Here is an 18,848-nt window from a genome sequence, read left to right on the forward strand (position 1 = left end):
CTACAGTATTACCTCTGTGTTCTCATCTACAGTATTACCTCTGTGTTATAGTCTACAGTACTACCTCTGTGTTATAGTCTACAGTATTACCTCTGTGTTATAGGTATAGGTTACAGTACTACCTCTGTGTTATAGTCTACAGTTCTACCTCTGTGTTATGGTCTACAGTATTACCTCTGTGTTCTAGTCTACAGTATTACCTCTGTGTTATAGTCTACAGTACTACCTCTGTGTTATAGTCTACAGTACTACCTCTGTGTTATAGTCTACAGTAGTACCTCTGTGTTATAGTTATAGTCTACAGTACTACCTCTGTGTTATAGTCTACAGTTCTACCTCTGTGTTATAGTCTACAGTACTACCTCTGTGTTCTAGTCTACAGTATTACCTCTGTGTTATAGTGTACAGTATTACCTCTGTGTTATAGTCTACAGTACTACCTCTGTGTTATAGTCTACAGTACTACCTCTGTGTTATAGTCTACAGTACTACCTCTGTGTTATAATCTACAGTACTACCTCTGTGTTCTAGTCTACAGTATTACCTCTGTATTATAGTCTACAGTATTACCTCTGTGTTATAGTCTACAGTACTACCTCTGTGTTATAGTTATAGTCTACAGTACTACCTCTGTGTTATAGTCTACAGTATTACCTCTGTGTTATAGTTATAGTCTACAGTACTACCTCTGTGTTATAGTCTACAGTACTACCTCTGTGTTATAGTCTACAGTATTATTTCTGTGTTATAGTTGTTATAGTCTACAGTACTACCTCTGTGTTATAGTCTACAGTACTACCTCTGTGTTATAGACTACAGTATTACCTCTGTGTTATAGTCTACAGTATTACCTCTGTGTTATAGTCTACAGTTCTACCTCTGTGTTATAGTCTACAGTATTACCTCTGTGTTATAGTCTACAGTATTACCTCTGTGTTATAGTTATAGTCTACAGTACTACCTCTGTGTTATAGTCTACAGTACTACCTCTGTGTTATTGTCTACAGTACTACCTCTGTGTTATAGTCTACAGTACTACCTCTGTGTTATAGTCTACAGTACTACCTCTGTGTTATAGTCTACAGTATTACCTCTGTGTTATAGTTATAGTCTACAGTACTACCTCTGTGTTATAGTCTACAGTACTACCTCTGTGTTATAGTCTACAGTATTACCTCTGTGTTATAGTCTACAGTTCTACCTCTGTGTTATAGTCTACAGTATTACCTCTGTGTTATAGTCTACAGTATTACCTCTGTGTTATAGTTATAGTCTACAGTATTACCTCTGTGTTATAGTCTACAGTACTACCTCTGTGTTATAGTTATAGTCTACAGTACTACCTCTGTGTTATATTCTACAGTTCTACCTCTGTGTTATAGTCTACAGTACTACCTCTGTGTTATAGTCTACAGTACTACCTCTGTGTTATAGTCTACAGTACTACCTCTGTGTTATAGTCTACAGTTCTACCTCTGTGTTATAGTCTACAGTACTACCTCTGTGTTATAGTCTACAGTACTACCTCTGTGTTATAGTCTACAGTTCTACCTCTGTGTTATAGTTATAGTCTACATTACTACCTTTGTGTTATAGTCTACAGTATTACCTCTGTGTTATAGTCTACAGTATTACCTCTGTGTTATAGTCTACAGTACTACCTCTGTGTTATAGTCTACAGTATTACCTCTGTGTTATAGTCTACAGTACTACCTCTGTGTTATAGTCTACAGTATTACCTCTGTGTTATAGTCTACAGTTCTACCTCTGTGTTATAGTCTACAGTTCTACCTCTGTGTTATAGTTATAGTCTACAGTTCTACCTCTGTGTTATAGTCTACAGTATTACCTCTGTGTTATAGTCTACAGTATTACCTCTGTGTTATAGTCTACAGTACTACCTCTGTGTTATAGTCTACAGTATTACCTCTGTGTTATAGTCTACAGTACCTCCTCTGTGTTATAGTCTACAGTATTACCTCTGTGTTATAGTCTACAGTTCTACCTCTGTGTTATAGTTATAGTCTACAGTATTACCTCTGTGTTATAGTCTACAGTACTACCTCTGTGTTATAGTCTACAGTATTACCTCTGTGTTATAGTCTACAGTACTACCTCTGTGTTATAGTCTACAGTATTACCTCTGTGTTATAGTCTACAGTACTACCTCTGTGTTATAGTCTACAGTATTACATCTGTGTTATAGTCTACAGTATTACCTCTGTGTTATAGTTATAGTCTACAGTACTACCTCTGTGTTATAGTCTACAGTTCTACCTCTGTATTATGGTCTACAGTATTACCTCTGTGTTCTAGTCTACAGTATTACCTCTGTGTTATAGTCTACAGTTCTACCTCTGTGTTATAGTCTACAGTTCTACCTCTGTGTTATAGTTATAGTCTACAGTACTACCTCTGTGTTATAGTTATAGTCTACAGTTCTACCTCTGTGTTATGGTCTACAGTATTACCTCTGTGTTCTAGTCTACAGTATTACCTCTGTGTTATAGTCTACAGTTCTACCTCTGTGTTATAGTCTACAGTTCTACCTCTGTGTTATAGTCTACAGTTCTACCTCTGTGTTATAGTTATAGTCTACAGTACTACCTCTGTGTTATAGTCTACAGTATTACCTCTGTGTTATAGTCTACAGTACTACCTCTGTGTTATAGTCTACAGTATTACCTCTGTGTTATAGTCTACAGTACTACCTCTGTGTTATAGTCTACAGTATTACCTCTGTGTTCTCGTCTACAGTATTACCTCTGTGTTATAGTCTACAGTACTACCTCTGTGTTATAGTCTACAGTATTACCTCTGTGTTATAGGTATAGTCTACAGTACTACCTCTGTGTTATAGTCTACAGTTCTACCTCTGTGTTATGGTCTACAGTATTACCTCTGTGTTCTAGTCTACAGTATTACCTCTGTGTTATAGTCTACAGTACTACCTCTGTGTTATAGTCTACAGTACTACCTCTGTGTTATAGTCTACAGTACTACCTCTGTGTTATAGTTATAGTCTACAGTACTACCTCTGTGTTATAGTCTACAGTACTACCTCTGTGATATAGTCTACAGTACTACCTCTGTGTTATAGTCTACAGTTCTACCTCTGTGTTATAGTCTACAGTACTACCTCTGTGTTCTAGTCTACAGTATTACCTCTGTGTTATAGTTATAGTCTACAGTATTACCTCTGTGTTATAGTTATAGTCTACAGTACTACCTCAGTGTTATAGTTATAGTCTACAGTACTACCTCTGTGTTATAGTCTACAGTATTACCTCTGTGTTATAGTTATAGTCTACAGTATTACCTCTGTGTTATAGTTATAGTCTACAGTACTACCTCTGTGTTATAGTCTACAGTACTACCTCTGTGTTATAGTCTACAGTACTACCTCTGTGTTATAGTTATAGTCTACAGTACTACCTCTGTGTTATAGTCTACAGTACTACCTCTGTGTTATAGTCTACAGTACTACCTCTGTGTTATAGTTATAGTCTAGAGTACTACCTCTGTGTTATAGTCTACAGTATTACCTCTGTGTTATGGTCTACAGTATTACCTCTGTGTTATGGTCTACAGTATTACCTCTGTGTTATAGTCTACAGTATTACCTCTGTGTTATAGTTCTAGTCTACAGTATTACCTCTGTGTTATAGTCTACAGTATTACCTCTGTGTTATAGTCTACAGTTCTACCTCTGTGTTATAGTCTACAGTACTACCTCTGTGTTATAGTCTACAGTATTACCTCTGTGTTATAGTCTACAGTATTACCTCTATGTTATAGTCTACAGTACTACCTCTGTGTTATAGTCTACAGTATTACCTCTGTGTTATAGTCTACAGTATTACCTCTGTGTTATAGTCTACAGTACTACCTCTGTGTTATAGTCTACAGTATTACCTAAGGCTCTTTCTTAATCTTTCCTTGATTCCTCACATCCTCTCTCCTCGCCTCCTTCCTCACTCCATTGTAAATAACCCTGCTGTTTTCTATCGCTCCAGGTGGGTCTGATGAGGAATGGCCAACTGTTGGCAGAGGGACATCCAGAAACCATGATGAAACAGCACAATGCACCGGTGAGTACCCTATAACAGAGTGGACTGCTGACAGAGTGGACTGCTGACGGAGTTGACTGCTGACGGAGTGGACTGCTGACGGAATGGACTGCTGACAGAGTGGACCGCTGACGGAGTGGACTGCTGACAGAGTGGACTGCTGACAGAGTGGACTGCTGACGGAGTGGACTGCTGACGGAGTGGACTGCTGACGGAGTGGACTGCTAATAGAATTTACATCTATCGGTGTTGAGGTCTAGCATTTTTGTTGGCTAATAGTGTTGTTAGCTTTGTGAAATGTTAACGATGGTGACGACTAACAGTGTGTAACGATCGTCGTCGGGTGATGAGGAAGCGGACCAAAACGCAGCTGGGAGCGAACACATGTTTATTCTTTTACACTGAAATAAACACGTACACAAAATCAAGAAAATGCCGATACGTTAGCTGCTCAAAATCAAAGAGACAACACCCCACAAACAGCGTGGGGGAAAGAGGAACTTAAATGTGATCCCAATCAGAGACAACTAGCGACAGCTGTCTCTGATTGGGAATCGACAGCACCCGACATAGAAATAAACCACGGAAAATTACCCAACATGACACACCCTGACCCAAAATACCCGAGTTCACCTGGTCAGGGCGTGACACAGTGTTGACCCCTAACGGTGTTAATGCCTTACCATTCTAACCCTTGACTTTTGTCTTTGTGGCCAGTTTATTTTTTCTGTCTGCTAACAGTAGCCCTTTATCACCACTAGACAACAGTCCTGCTAACAGTAACTCTTTATCACCACTAGACAACAGTCCTGCTAACAGTAACCCTTTATCACCACTAGACAACAGTCCTGCTAACAGTAACCCTTTATCACCACTAGACAACAGTCCTGCTAACAGTAACTCTTTATCACCACTAGACAACAGTCCTGCTAACAGTAGCCCTTTATCACCACTAGACAACAGTCCTGCTAACAGTAGCCCTTTATCACCACTAGACAACAGTCCTGCTAACAGTAACTCTTTATCACCACTAGACAACAGTCCTGCTAACAGTAACTCTTTATCACCACTAGACAACAGTCCTGCTAACAGTAACTCTTTATCACCACTAGACAACAGTCCTGCTAACAGTAACTCTTTATCACCACTAGACAACAGTCCTGCTAACAGTAACCCTTTATCACCACTAGACAACAGTCCTGCTAACAGTAACTCTTTATCACCACTAGACAACAGTCCTGCTAACAGTAGCCCTTTATCACCACTAGACAACAGTCCTGCTAACAGTAACTCTTTATCACCACTAGACAACAGTCCTGCTAACAGTAACTCTTTATCACCACTAGACAACAGTCCTGCTAACAGTAACTCTTTATCACCACTAGACAACAGTCCTGCTAACAGTAGCCCTTTATCACCACTAGACAACAGTCCTGCTAACAGTAACTCTTTATCACCACTAGACAACAGTCCTGCTAACAGTAACTCTTTATCACCACTAGACAACAGTCCTGCTAACAGTAGCCCTTTATCACCACTAGACAACAGTCCTGCTAACAGTAACTCTTTATCACCACTAGACAACAGTCCTGCTAACAGTAACTCTTTATCACCACTAGACAACAGTCCTGCTAACAGTAACACTTTATCACCACTAGACAACAGTCCTGCTAACAGTAACTCTTTATCACCACTAGACAACAGTCCTGCTAACAGTAACCCTTTATCACCACTAGACAACAGTCCTGCTAACAGTAACTCTTTATCACCACTAGACAACAGTCCTGCTAACAGTAACTCTTTATCACCACTAGACAACAGTCCTGCTAACAGTAACTCTTTATCACCACTAGACAACAGTCCTGCTAACAGTAGCCCTTTATCACCACTAGACAACAGTCCTGCTAACAGTAACCCTTTATCACCACTAGACAACAGTCCTGCTAACAGTAACTCTTTATCACCACTAGACAACAGTCCTGCTAACAGTAACTCTTTATCACCACTAGACAACAGTCCTGCTAACAGTAACTCTTTATCACCACTAGACAACAGTCCTGCTAACAGTAACTCTTTATCACCACTAGACAACAGTCCTGCTAACAGTAACTCTTTATCACCACTAGACAACAGTCCTGCTAACAGTAGCCCTTTATCACCACTAGACAACAGTCCTGCTAACAGTAACTCTTTATCACCACTAGACAACAGCCCTGTAGGCAGTAGCCCTACATTGACCCTATTGCCTCCTACCATCCAATCACTGCAGACTTTGGAGACAGCTTTCCTCCAGCTATGTGAGACGTCTGACTGTGTTGACTGCTTTCTATGTTGACTGCTTTCTGTGTTGACTGCTTTCTGTGTTGATCATATAAACCCTTGACTATGTTATCTGTGTGTTCAATTGACTGTTGTCTATCTCCTCTACTGCCCCATCCACCCACTGCAGACCCTGGAGAAAGCCTTCCTGCAGCTGTGTGAGACCTCAGACCAGGTGGGCTCCAAAGACAGCACCTCCCCTCTGGGCGGGGTACTAGACAGCAGCCAATTATTCGAGAGTGGCCGGGAAGAGAGTCAACCAATCCTGGGAGCCGGACCGGGACCAGTAGAAGAGCTGCCCAAATACTCAGGTAAATGTAGGGTTGTATGGACACTATACTGTATATACTCAGGTAAACGTAGGGTTGTATGGACACTATACTGTATATACTCAGGTAAATGTAGGGTTGTATGGACACTATACTGTATATACTCAGGTAAATGTAGGGTTGTATGGACACTATACTGTATATACTCAGGTAAATGTAGGGTTGTATGGACACTATACTGTATATACTCAGGTAAATGTAGGGTTGTATGGACACTATACTGTATATACTCAGGTAAACGTAGGGTTGTATGGACACTATACTGTATATACTCAGGTAAACGTAGGGTTGTATGGACACTACACTGTATATACTCAGGTAAATGTAGGGTTGTATGGACACTACACGGTATATACTCAGGTAAATGTAGGGTTGTATGGACACTATACTGTATATACTCAGGTAAATGTAGGGTTGTATGGACACTATACTGTATATACTCAGGTAAATGTAGGGTTGTATGGACACTATACTGTATATACTCAGGTAAATGTAGGGTTGTATGGACACTATTCTGTATATTGTGGCAGACCAGGGGGTTTGGTCAAGATGTTTACCCAGATCAGACACGGACAGAGAAGGATTAGCTCAGTTTCAAGGGTGTTTATTTAAATAATAGTTCAAAAAAGAAAAGGATAGGTCTCCCCCCTGAGACCCTCTCCGGGATACCATCTTTTGGGCTCCGGGTCTTGCTGTATCTTGTTTAGAACTCAAACTCAAATTCCCTCGTTTCCGCTCGGGCACTGTCTCCAACTACATGGAAGTCACCTTACTTCCTCCAGTCCCCCTTGTGTGCTGCCCTTCTGGCAGCTTTATGGGCCTTGCACAGCTGGTGAGCAATCCGCCCTTGATTACTCACCAGCTCCCAATCAGTCATGGCTGGGGAGCCCGTCGAGACCTGGCACGTCCAGCAGATGGAGCCATCGCCTCGTGATTTACACTCCATCTGCTACCAGGCCTCGACGAGTCTCCCCCTGGTGGCTGACCTGCTGTACACCACCCCCACCCCCCCCTTAGCTCTGTTGGCGAGGGGACTGTCATCAGTGCAACGTAGGTCTCCCTTCTCGAAAGGGCATCCGCGTTTCCATGCTTCGCCCCTGACCTGTGCACGAAAGAGAAGTGTTGAAGGGACAAGAACCACCTGGTGACCCGATCGTTTGTGTCCTTTCCCCTGGCCATCCAGACCAGGGGAGCATGGTCCGTGACCAGGGTGAAGTGGGTACCTAGCAGGTAATACTTGAGAGTGTCTAGCACCCACTTCACCGCTAGACACTCTTTCTCAATGATAGTGTATTTATTTTCCCTAGGCATCAGCTTTCGGCTGATGTACATGATGGGGTGCTCCTCCCCCTCGTGTACCTGGGACAGAACGGCCCCTAGTCCCGTATCACATGCGTCCCTCTGGACCACCATCGGCACCTGGAAATCGGGCGTTACAAGAATTGGATGGGAGCACAGCGCTTCCTTCAGACTGTTGAACGCCGCTTCTGTCTCGTCAGTCCATTTCACTGTGTTCGGGAGGCGGGCCCTGGTTAGATCGGTGAGGGGGGAAGCTATAGCCGCAAAGTTGGGGATAAACCGGCTATAGTATCCTTCCAGTCCCAGGAAGGACTTGACCTGTGTCTTGGTGCGTGGAACAGGCCAGTCACGTACCGCGTGAACCTTCCTCTCCTGGGGCTTGACGTTCCCCCATCCGATCAAATACCCCAGGTACTCCACCTCCTCGAACCCTAGCTTGCATTTCTTGGGGTTTGCAGTCAACCCGGCTTGTCTGAGCGCGTCCAGCACCGCCTGGAGGCGCGTCAGGTGCTCTTCCCAACCTTGGCTGTGGATGATGATATCATCCAGATATGCCACTGCGTACTGCTGGTGGGGTCGAAGCACTCTGTTCATCAGCCATTGGAATGTGGGCGGGGCTCCGTGTAGACCGAACGGGAGCACCCGGTACTGATGCAACCCGTCTGGTGTCAAAAACTCCGTCTTCTCCCGGGAGGAGGCTGCCAAAGGTACCTGCCAATAACCTTTGGTCAGGTCAAGGGTGCTGATGTACCGGGCCTTTCCCAATCGGTCGATGAGCTCGTCCACCCTCGGCATGGGATATGCATCGAACAAGCTGATGTCGTTCACCCCCCGGAAATCGTTACAGAAGCGGAGGCTACCGTCCGGTTTGGGCACCAACACGATGGGGCTGCACCATACACTGTGGGACTCTTCCACGACCCCCATCCTCAGCATAGCCTCCACTTCCTGTTTCACGGCCTCCATTCGGGCCTCCGGAATTCGATATGGCCTCTTTTGTACCGTTTCCCCGGGCCGGGTACGGATGTGGTGTTCAATGAGGATCGTGCGGCCCGGCTTCTCGGAGAAGTCCGCTGCGTTCCGATCGATGAGCTCCCTGAGCTCTTGCTTCTGGGCCGGGTCGAGGTCCTCATTGCTCATACCTCTGCTGGTACCGTTGGCGTCCTGGGTCCCGACCATAACACGGCCAAGGCTGTCCTCTCATGTCACTTCTTCAACAGGTTCACGTGGTAAATCTTTTGGGGTTTCCGTCTCCCCGGTTGCCGTACGCGGTAATTGACAGGTCCCAGCTTCTCGACCACCTTGTATGGTCCGTGCCATGTTGTCAGGAACTTACTTTCGGCCGTGGGGATCAAGACCAACACCCTGTCTCTCACCTGGAATTCTCAGGGCTGGGCTCCCCGATTGTAGACCTGGGCTTGGGCGCGTTGGGCCTTCTCCATATGTTCCCTCATGACTGGCCATATGGCTGTCATCCGCTCCCGCATCGTCTCCACGTGCTCTACCACGCTGCGTAAGCGGGTCGGTTGGGCTTCCCACACCTCCTTGGCGAGGTCGAGTAGGCCGCGTGGCCTCCTCCCATAGAGGAGTTTGAACGGGGAAAACCCAGTGGAGGATTGGGGTACTTCTCGGATTGAGAACATTAGGTGGGGTAGTAGCTGGTCCCAGTTCTTCCCATCCTGCTCGATGACCTTCCGCAGCATCTATTTGAGCAGTCTTTACCAGGGGTCCCACTATGTCCATGGCGATGCGTTTAAAGGGCACCCCGATTATTGGCAGGGCACCAGAGGGTTTCGGAAGGGTGCTTTCGGGGCAGTGAGTAGACACTCCGGGCAGCTGCGACAGTAGTCTTCCACGGCCCTCCTCATCCCGGGCCAGTGGAACCGGGCGGCAATCCGTTCCCGGGTCTTCTCCATTCCCAGGTGCGCCCCCAACAGGTGGGTGTGGGCCAGCTGAAGAACGGTTCCTACGTACCGTCGGGGCAGCAACAATACCTCTCGACGTTCCCCCTGTTTGTGCGACACTTGATACAAAAGGTTATTCTTAATTTGGAAATAGGGGTATCGCCAGTCACTCACCCCCGGAAGTAGCTGTCCATCCACCGCTATCACTTGGGTTGCGGCAGCTTTCAAGTTCGGATCCTCCCACTGGGCCGTCCCGAATTGGCCACTCAGTTGGCCCCCAGCGGGGGTCTCTACTGGCCCCTCGAAACCGATGAGGGGGAGGATGAGCTCCTCCTCCAGGGGTTCCCTAGGGGAATCGGGTTCCGGCGCCCCCTCCGACTCCCAATTAGTCATGGCTGGGGTCCCGTCGAGACCTGGCACGTCCAGCAGATGGAGCCATCGCCTCGTGATTTACACTCCATCTGTTACCAGGCCTCGACGAGTCTCCCCCTGGTGGCTGACCTGCTGTACGCCACAATATACTTAGGTAAATGTAGGGTTGTATGGACACTACACTGTATATACTCAGGTAAATGTAGGGTTGTTTGGACACTACACTGTATATGCTCAGGTAAATGTAGGGTTGTATGGACACTATACTGTATATACTCATGTAAATGTAGGGTTGTATGGACACTACACTGTATATACTCAGGTAAATGTAGGATTGTATGGACACTATACTGCAGACGAACATTGCTGAACATTGCAGCTAAAAGTGTGTGTGTGTGTGTGTGTGTGTGTGTGTGTGTGTGTGTGTGTGTGTGTGTGTGTGTGTGTGTGTGTGTGTGTGTGTGTGTGTGTGTGTGTGTGTGTGTGTAGTGGACTGGAAGGTACGAGTCAGGCATGTGATGCCAAAGTGGAGGAACATTGCAGCTCTGATGATCAAGACCATGGTGCGGATGAAGAGAATGCCCGGGTGAGGATGATGATGGTGGTGGTAATAGTAGTGATTTTGGTAGTGGTGGTGATGATGAAGGGTGGTGATGGTGGTGAGGATTATGATGGTGGTGGGGGGGTGATGAAGGGTGATGGTGTTTATGAGGATGATAACGATTATAATGATCGTGGTGGTGAGGATGATAATGAGGATGATGATGAAGAGGAGGAGGCAGAGGATGATGACGAAGAGTAGTAGTAGAATGAGCATGAAAGATTTCCAATAGTATTTGACCCAGTGTCTGGTATCTGTCCAGGTCCATGTGTTTCCAGTTCCTGCTGCCAGTCATCCAGATCTCTCTGATGTGTCTGTGTATCGGAGGAGACCCCAAAGGAATACAGGTGGCTGTGGTCAACAATGAGACCTCCTCCAGCTCCTTCAGCCAATCCCTGCTCTCCTTCCTGGACAACTCCAGCGTGCAACAGGTACTGGACCAATCAACTGGGTGGCATTCATTAGTGCATACCGTAGCAAAGCGTTTTGCCACGGAAAAGGAAAAACAAGCGTTTCTTATTGGACAAGTTCAGGTTGTCCCTCCCTGTTTCAGTCTGGAGGCAAACTAAATGTCTGTTTGTTCGGTATTATGGGGTCAGACAGAGTTTGTTGTGGAGGAGGTGCATGACCTAAAAGAGGAAGTAACAAGAGTTACACTCTACACTCACTACCTGTTTACCTCTAGGTAGCTGGTTTCACTTCTGCACTGCTCTTTATTAATCTAAAAATACGTTCATGTGCTGTGTTTCTACAGAAATAAGCCAAGCAAAAGCACTTTCAGAGCTAACTCCATAATTCACCTTTAAAAGGAATTGTGTGTTTTGTTATTACAGTACGGCGAAACAGTTTGAGTATCTACCACACTGTCCTCCTGGTCAAAATCCAGTGAGCAAAATTATGTCTAAAAGACGTATAGAGTACCACATTATGAGTCATAATACCCATAAAACCTAGCTGTCAAACAGGGAATTGGTTCCAATAATTTTTTCACCATTCATTTATTACCATAGTGGATTTTAGAAACACTTAAAATAAGGGCTGTGTTTCGTGTAGGCTTACCCTGGCGTGACGTTTTGATAACCGTGTAAATCTCTTTAGTACTTAAAAAAAAAAAAACGTTGTTTATAACAAGGTGCATTTTATGAATACATTCGTCTTGATTTTTTTGTTTTTTTTCTTGCTTTGACTGTGATATGTGATTGTTCATCTACCTTAGTTGAATGCTCTGACTGAAAGTCTCTCTGGATAAGAGCGTCTGCTGAATTAACAAAATGTAAATCTGAAAATGAACATTATTCTAATGAGCTCCGCCCCCAAATAAAGACCACATTTGGTTGGTCTGAACCGGAACCAAATCTTAACCAATCATAATGTCTGTTTCACAAGTTTGGACAGTACAGTAGAGTACAGTGCAGTGCTGTACAGTACACATTTTTGGGACCAAATTGAGGCTGGACCGGATGTCTTTGGACGTTGAAATGAAGGCCGGTACAGAGGTGACCAGAAAACGTTGTCTGTGGTCGTTGAAATCAAAGCCAGGGCGGACGGACCAAATTTCAACGTCTTTTCAACATCAATGGACAAAGGCATTGGGCCGTGCTCACTGGGAAGTAGTCCACTAGATGGAGGAATAGGGTGTAACTGTCCTCCTGGTCAGAAGTAGTCCACTAGATGGAGGAATAGGGTGTAACACTGTCCTCCTGGTCAGAAGTAGTCCACTAGATGGAGGAATAGGGTGTAACACTGTCCTCCTGGTCAGAAGTAGTCCACTAGATGGAGGAATAGGGTGTAACTGTCCTCCTGGTCAGAAGTAGTCCGCTAGATGGAGGAATAGGGTGTAACACTGTCCTCCTGGTCAGAAGTAGTCCACTAGATGGAGGAATAGGGTGTAACTGTCCTCCTGGTCAGAAGTAGTCCACTAGATGGAGGAATAGGGTGTAACACTGTTCTCCTGGTCAGAAGTAGTCCACTAGATGGAGGAATAGGGTGTAACACTGTTCTCCTGGTCAGAAGTAGTCCACTAGATGGAGGAATAGGGTGTAACTGTCCTCCTGGTCAGAAGTAGTCCACTAGATGGAGGAATAGGGTGTAACACTGTCCTCCTGGTCAGAAGTAGTCCACTAGATGGAGGAATAGGGTGTAACACTGTCCTCCTGGTCAGAAGTAGTCCACTAGATGGAGGAATAGGGTGTAACACTGTTCTCCTGGTCAGAAGTAGTCCACTAGATGGAGGAATAGGGTGTAACTGTCCTGCTGGTCAGAAGTAGTCCAGTAGATGGAGGAATAGGGTGTAACACTGTTCTCCTGGTCAGAAGTAGTCCACTAGATGGAGGAATAGGGTGTAACTGTCCTGCTGGTCAGAAGGAGTCCACTAGATGGAGCAATAGGGTGTAACACTGTTCTCCTGGTCAGAAGTAGTCCACTAGATGGAGGAATAGGGTGTAACTGTCCTGCTGGTCAGAAGGAGTCCACTAGATGGAGGAATAGGGTGTAACACTGTCCTCCTGGTCAGAAGTAGTCCACTAGATGGAGGAATAGGGTGTAACACTGTTCTCCTGGTCAGAAGTAGTCCACTAGATGGAGGAATAGGGTGTAACACTGTCCTCCTGGTCAGAAGGAGTCCACTAGATGGAGGAATAGGGTGTAACACTGTCCTCCTGGTCAGAAGTAGTCCACTAGATGGAGGAATAGGGTGTAACACTGTCCTCCTGGTCAGAAGGAGTCCACTAGATGGAGGAATAAGGTGTAACACTGTTCTCCTGGTCAGAAGTAGTCCACTAGATGGAGGAATAGGTTGTAACACTGTCCTCCTGGTCAGAAGGAGTCCACTAGATGGAGGAATAGGGTGTAACACTGTCCTCCTGGTCAGAAGTAGTCCACTAGATGGAGGAATAGGGTGTAACACTGTTCTCCTGGTCAGAAGTAGTCCACTAGATGGAGGAATAGGGTGTAACACTGTCCTCCTGGTCAGAAGGAGTCCACTAGATGGAGGAATAGGGTGTAACACTGTCCTCCTGGTCAGAAGTAGTCCACTAGATGGAGGAATAGGGTGTAACACTGTCCTCCTGGTCAGAAGGAGTCCACTAGATGGAGGAATAGGGTGTAACACTGTTCTCCTGGTCAGAAGTAGTCCACTAGATGGAGGAATAGGGTGTAACACTGTCCTCCTGGTCAGAAGAAGTCCACTAGATGGAGGAATAGGGTGTAACACTGTTCTCCTGGTCAGAAGTAGTCCACTAGATGGAGGAATAGGGTGTAACACTGTCCTCCTGGTCAGAAGTAGTCCACTAGATGGAGGAATAGGGTGTAACACTGTCCTCCTGGTCAGAAGTAGTCCACTAGATGGAGGAATAGGGTGTAACACTGTTCTCCTGGTCAGAAGTAGTCCACTAGATGGAGGAATAGGGTGTAATTTAAGACCTAGCTATAGTCACTGAGGGTGTCCCCTGTCCCTCCCTGCCCTAGGTGAACCTGTCCCATGCTGAGGCTTTTGCAGGGGCCTATAACGGAGAGTACTGGGCCGTCATCGGGTTTGGAAAGAATTTTACCAGCTACCTGACCAAGAGGTGAGTCCTACCTCTGGACCTGTCTCTTGTCTAGTCTCATCTTCTTCCCTTGTTCTTCTGTTCTCCTCTCTTCTCTTCTGTTCTCTTCTGTTCTCTTCTCCCCTTCACTCTAAAACTCTGTCAATAACCAGGTTTCTATCCACAGGTCATACCGTTTACATACCGTTTACATCCACAGGTCATACCGTTTACATACCGTTTCCATCCACAGGTCATATCGTTTACATACCGTTTACATCCACAGGTCATACCGTTTACATACCGTTTACATCCACAGGTCATACCGTATACATACCGTTTACATCCACAGGTCATACCGTTTACATACCGTTTACATCCACAGGTCATACCGTTTACATACCATTTACATACACAGGTCATACCGTATACATACCGTTTACATCCACAGGTCATACCGTTTATATACCGTTTCTATCCACAGGTCATACCGTTTACATACCGTTTCTATCCACAGGTCATACCGTTTACATACCGTTTACATCCACAGGTCATACCGTTTACATACCGTTTACATCCACAGGTCATACCGTATACATACCGTTTACATCCACAGGTCATACTGTTTATATACCGTTTCTATCTACAGGTCATACCGTTTACATACCGTTTCTATCCACAGGTCATACCGTTTACATACCGTTTACATCCACAGGTCATACCGTTTATATACCGTTTCTATCCACAGGTCATACCGTTTACATACCGTTTCTATCCACAGGTCATACCGTATATATATACATATATATTTTTAATCATGACAGTTGTGATGGAAACAGTTAGCAGACAGATCATTTGTTCATTCGACATGGTGGGATCTTTTTGTGTCTGTAAAATGCACAAATATTGATATATAATAACCATCATATCGAAGTCAACTTGAAGTCACGCGATGACATGACTCAGGAAAGCATGCAGTTTATTAGGCTACAGATGAAACATGTTGTGTGGTCCTCCCACTACGACTCAGGAAACCATGCAGTTTATTAGACTACAGATGAAACATGTTGTGTGGTCCTCCCACTACGACTCAGGAAACCATGCAGTTTATTAGACTACAGATGAAACATGTTGTGTGGTCCTCCCACTATGACTCAGGAAACCATGCAGTTTATTAGACTACAGATGAAACATGTTGTGTGGTCCTCCCACTACGACTCAGGAAACCATTCAGTTTATTAGACTACAGATGAAACATGCTGTGTGGTCCTCTCACTTTGACTCAGGAAACCATGCAGTTTATTAGACTACAGATGAAACATGTTGTGTGGTCCTCCCACTACGACTCAGGAAACCATGCAGTTTATTAGACTACAGATGAAACATGTTGTGTGGTCCTCCCACTACGACTCAGGAAACCTTGCAGTTTATTAGACTACAGATGAAACATGTTGTGTGGTCCTCCCACTACGACTCAGGAAACCATGCAGTTTATTAGACTACAGATGAAACATGTTGTGTGGTCATCCCACTACGACTCAGGAAACCATGCAGTTAATTAGGCTACAGATGAAACATGCTGTGTGGTCCTCCCACTACGACTCAGGAACCCATGCATTTTATTAGGCTACAGATGAAACATGTTGTGTGGTCCTCCCACTACGACTCCAGAAACCATGCAGTTTATTAGGCTACAGATGAAACATGTTGTGTGGTCCTCCCACTACGACTCCAGAAACCATGCAGTTTATTAGACTACAGATGAAACATGTTGTGTGGTCCTCCCAATACGACTGAGGAAACCATGCAGTTTATTAGACTACAGATGAAACATGTTGTGTGGTCCTCCCACTATGACTCAGGAAACCATGCAGTTTATTAGACTACAGATGAAACATGTTGTGTGGTCCTCCCACTATGACTCAGGAAACCATGCAGTTTATTAGACTACAGATGAAACATGTTGTGTGGTCCTCCCACTACGACTGAGGAAACCATGCAGTTTATTAGGCTACAGATGAAACATGTTGTGTGGTCCTCCCACTACGACTCCAGAAACCATGCAGTTTATTAGACTACAGATGAAACATGTTGTGTGGTCCTCCCACTACGACTCAGGAAACCGTGCAGTTTATTAGACTACAGATGAAACATGTTGTGTGGTCCTCCCACTACGACTCAGGAAACCATTCAGTTTATTAGACTACAGATGAAACATGCTGTGTGGTCCTCCCACTATGACTCAGGAAACCATGCAGTTTATTAGACTACAGATGAAACATGTTGTGTGGTCCTCCCACTACGACTCAGGAAACCATGCAGTTTATTAGACTACAGATTAAACATGTTGTGTGGTCCTCCCACTATGACTCAGGAAACCATTCAGTTTATTAGACTACAGATGAAACATGTTGTGTGGTCCTCCCACTACGACTCAGGAAACCATGCAGTTTATTAGACTACAGATGAAACATGTTGTGTGGTCCTCCCACTACGACTCCAGAAACCATGCAGTTTATTAGACTACAGATGAAACATGTTGTGTGGTCCTCCCACTATGACTCCAGAAACCTTGCAGTTTATTAGACTACAGATGAAACATGCTGTGTGCTCCTCCCACTACGACTCAGGAAACCATGCAGTTTATTAGACTACAGATGAAACATGCTGTGTGGTCCTCCCACTACGACTCAGGAAACCATGCAGTTAATTAGGCTACAGATGAAACATGTTGTGTGGTCCTCCCACTACGACTCAGGAAACCATGCAGTTTATTAGACTACAGATGAAACATGTTGTGTGGTCCTCCACTATGACTCAGGAAACCATGCAGTTTATTAGACTACAGATGAAACATGTTGTGTGGTCCTCCCACTATGACTCAGGAAACCATGCAGTTTATTAGACTACAGATGAAACATGTTGTGTGGTCCTCCCACTACGACTCAGGAAACCATGCAGTTTATTAGACTACAGATGAAACATGTTGTGTGGTCCTCCCACTACGACTCAGGAAACCATGCAGTTTATTAGACTACAGATGAAACATGTTGTGTGGTCCTCCCACTACGACTCAGGAAACCATGCAGTTTATTAGGCTACAGATGAAACATGTTGTGTGGTCCTCCCACTACGACTCAGGAAACCATGCAGTTTATTAGACTACAGATGAAACATGTTGTGTGGTCCTCCACCTACGACTCAGGAAACCATTCAGTTTATTAGACTACAGATGAAACATGTTGTGTGGTCCTCCCACTACGACTCAGGAAACCATGCAGTTTATTAGACTACAGATGAAACATTTGTCTCCCTCACAGGAAACCATGCAGTTTATTAGACTACAGATGAAACATGTTGTGTGGTCCTCCCACTACGACTGAGGAAACCATGCAGTTTATTAGACTACAGATGAAACATGTTGTGATGAACTTCACAGGGTGGTGAAAGAGCACGGTGATGAGCTTGATGCTCCTTTACAATAAATATTGAGGGTTTTATTCTGGTCACATGATGCTTAATTGCCGTTTGACAAATAAAAATATTCTTGCTTCTATCCATAATAATCTCATCCTGTAGACGAGCCTACCCGCACAGTCTACCCGCACAGCCTACCCACACAGCCTACCCACACAGACTACCCACACAGCCTACCCGCAAAGGCTACCCACACACAGCCTACCCGCACAGCCTACCCACACAGCCTACCCGCACAGCCTACCCGCACAGCCTACCCACACAGCCTACCCGCACAGACTACCCGCATAGCCTACCCACACAGTCTACCCGCACAGACTACCCGCATAGCCTACCCACACAGCCTACCCGCACAGCCTACCTGCATAGCCTACCCGCACATTCTTCCCACACAGCTTACCCACATAGCCTACCCACACAGGCTACCCGCACAGACAACCCGCACAGCCTACCCGCACAGCCTACCCGCACTGCCTACCCTCACAGGCTACCCGCACAGCCTACCCGCACAGCCTACCCACTTAGCCTACCCGCACAGACTACCAACACAGCCTACCCGCACAGCCTACCCACACAGCCTACCCACATAGCCTACCCACACAGGCTACCCGCACAGACAACCCGCACAGCCTACATGCACAGCCTACCCACACTGCCTACCCGCACATCCTACCTGCATGGCCTACCCGCACAGCCTACCCGCAAAGCCTACCCACACTGCCTACCCGCACAGCCTGCCCACACAGCCTACCAACACTGCCTACCCAAACAGCCAACCTGCATGGCCTACCCGCACAGCCTACCCGCAAAGTCTACCCGCACAGCCTACCAACACAGCCTACCCGCACAGCCTACCCGCACAGCCTACCCACACATCCTACCTGCACTGCCTACCCATACAGCCTACCCACACAGCCTACCCGCCTTGCCTACCCACACTGTATCTGTGAGCT

The 18,848-nt window shown here is 45.5% G+C and overlaps 1 protein-coding gene across 5 annotated transcripts in view; it reads left to right on the forward strand.

The window, feature by feature from the left end:
• LOC123728800 (ABC transporter G family member 20) overlaps window positions 1–18,848 on the forward strand; it is an 88,781-nt gene that overhangs the window by 44,618 nt on the left and 25,315 nt on the right. For all 5 annotated transcript variants that reach the window (XM_045701777.1, XM_045701779.1, XM_045701781.1 and 2 more), the window contains 5 exons: window positions 4,017–4,091; window positions 6,520–6,700; window positions 10,783–10,879; window positions 11,157–11,325; window positions 14,360–14,460. In XM_045701777.1, coding sequence (XP_045557733.1) covers window positions 4,017–4,091; window positions 6,520–6,700; window positions 10,783–10,879; window positions 11,157–11,325; window positions 14,360–14,460 — 623 coding nt within the window. The remainder of the gene's footprint in view (window positions 1–4,016; window positions 4,092–6,519; window positions 6,701–10,782; window positions 10,880–11,156; window positions 11,326–14,359; window positions 14,461–18,848) is intronic.

This window comes from Salmo salar, chromosome ssa18 (genome assembly GCF_905237065.1).
Source record: "Salmo salar chromosome ssa18, Ssal_v3.1, whole genome shotgun sequence".
NCBI lineage: Eukaryota > Metazoa > Chordata > Actinopteri > Salmoniformes > Salmonidae > Salmo > Salmo salar.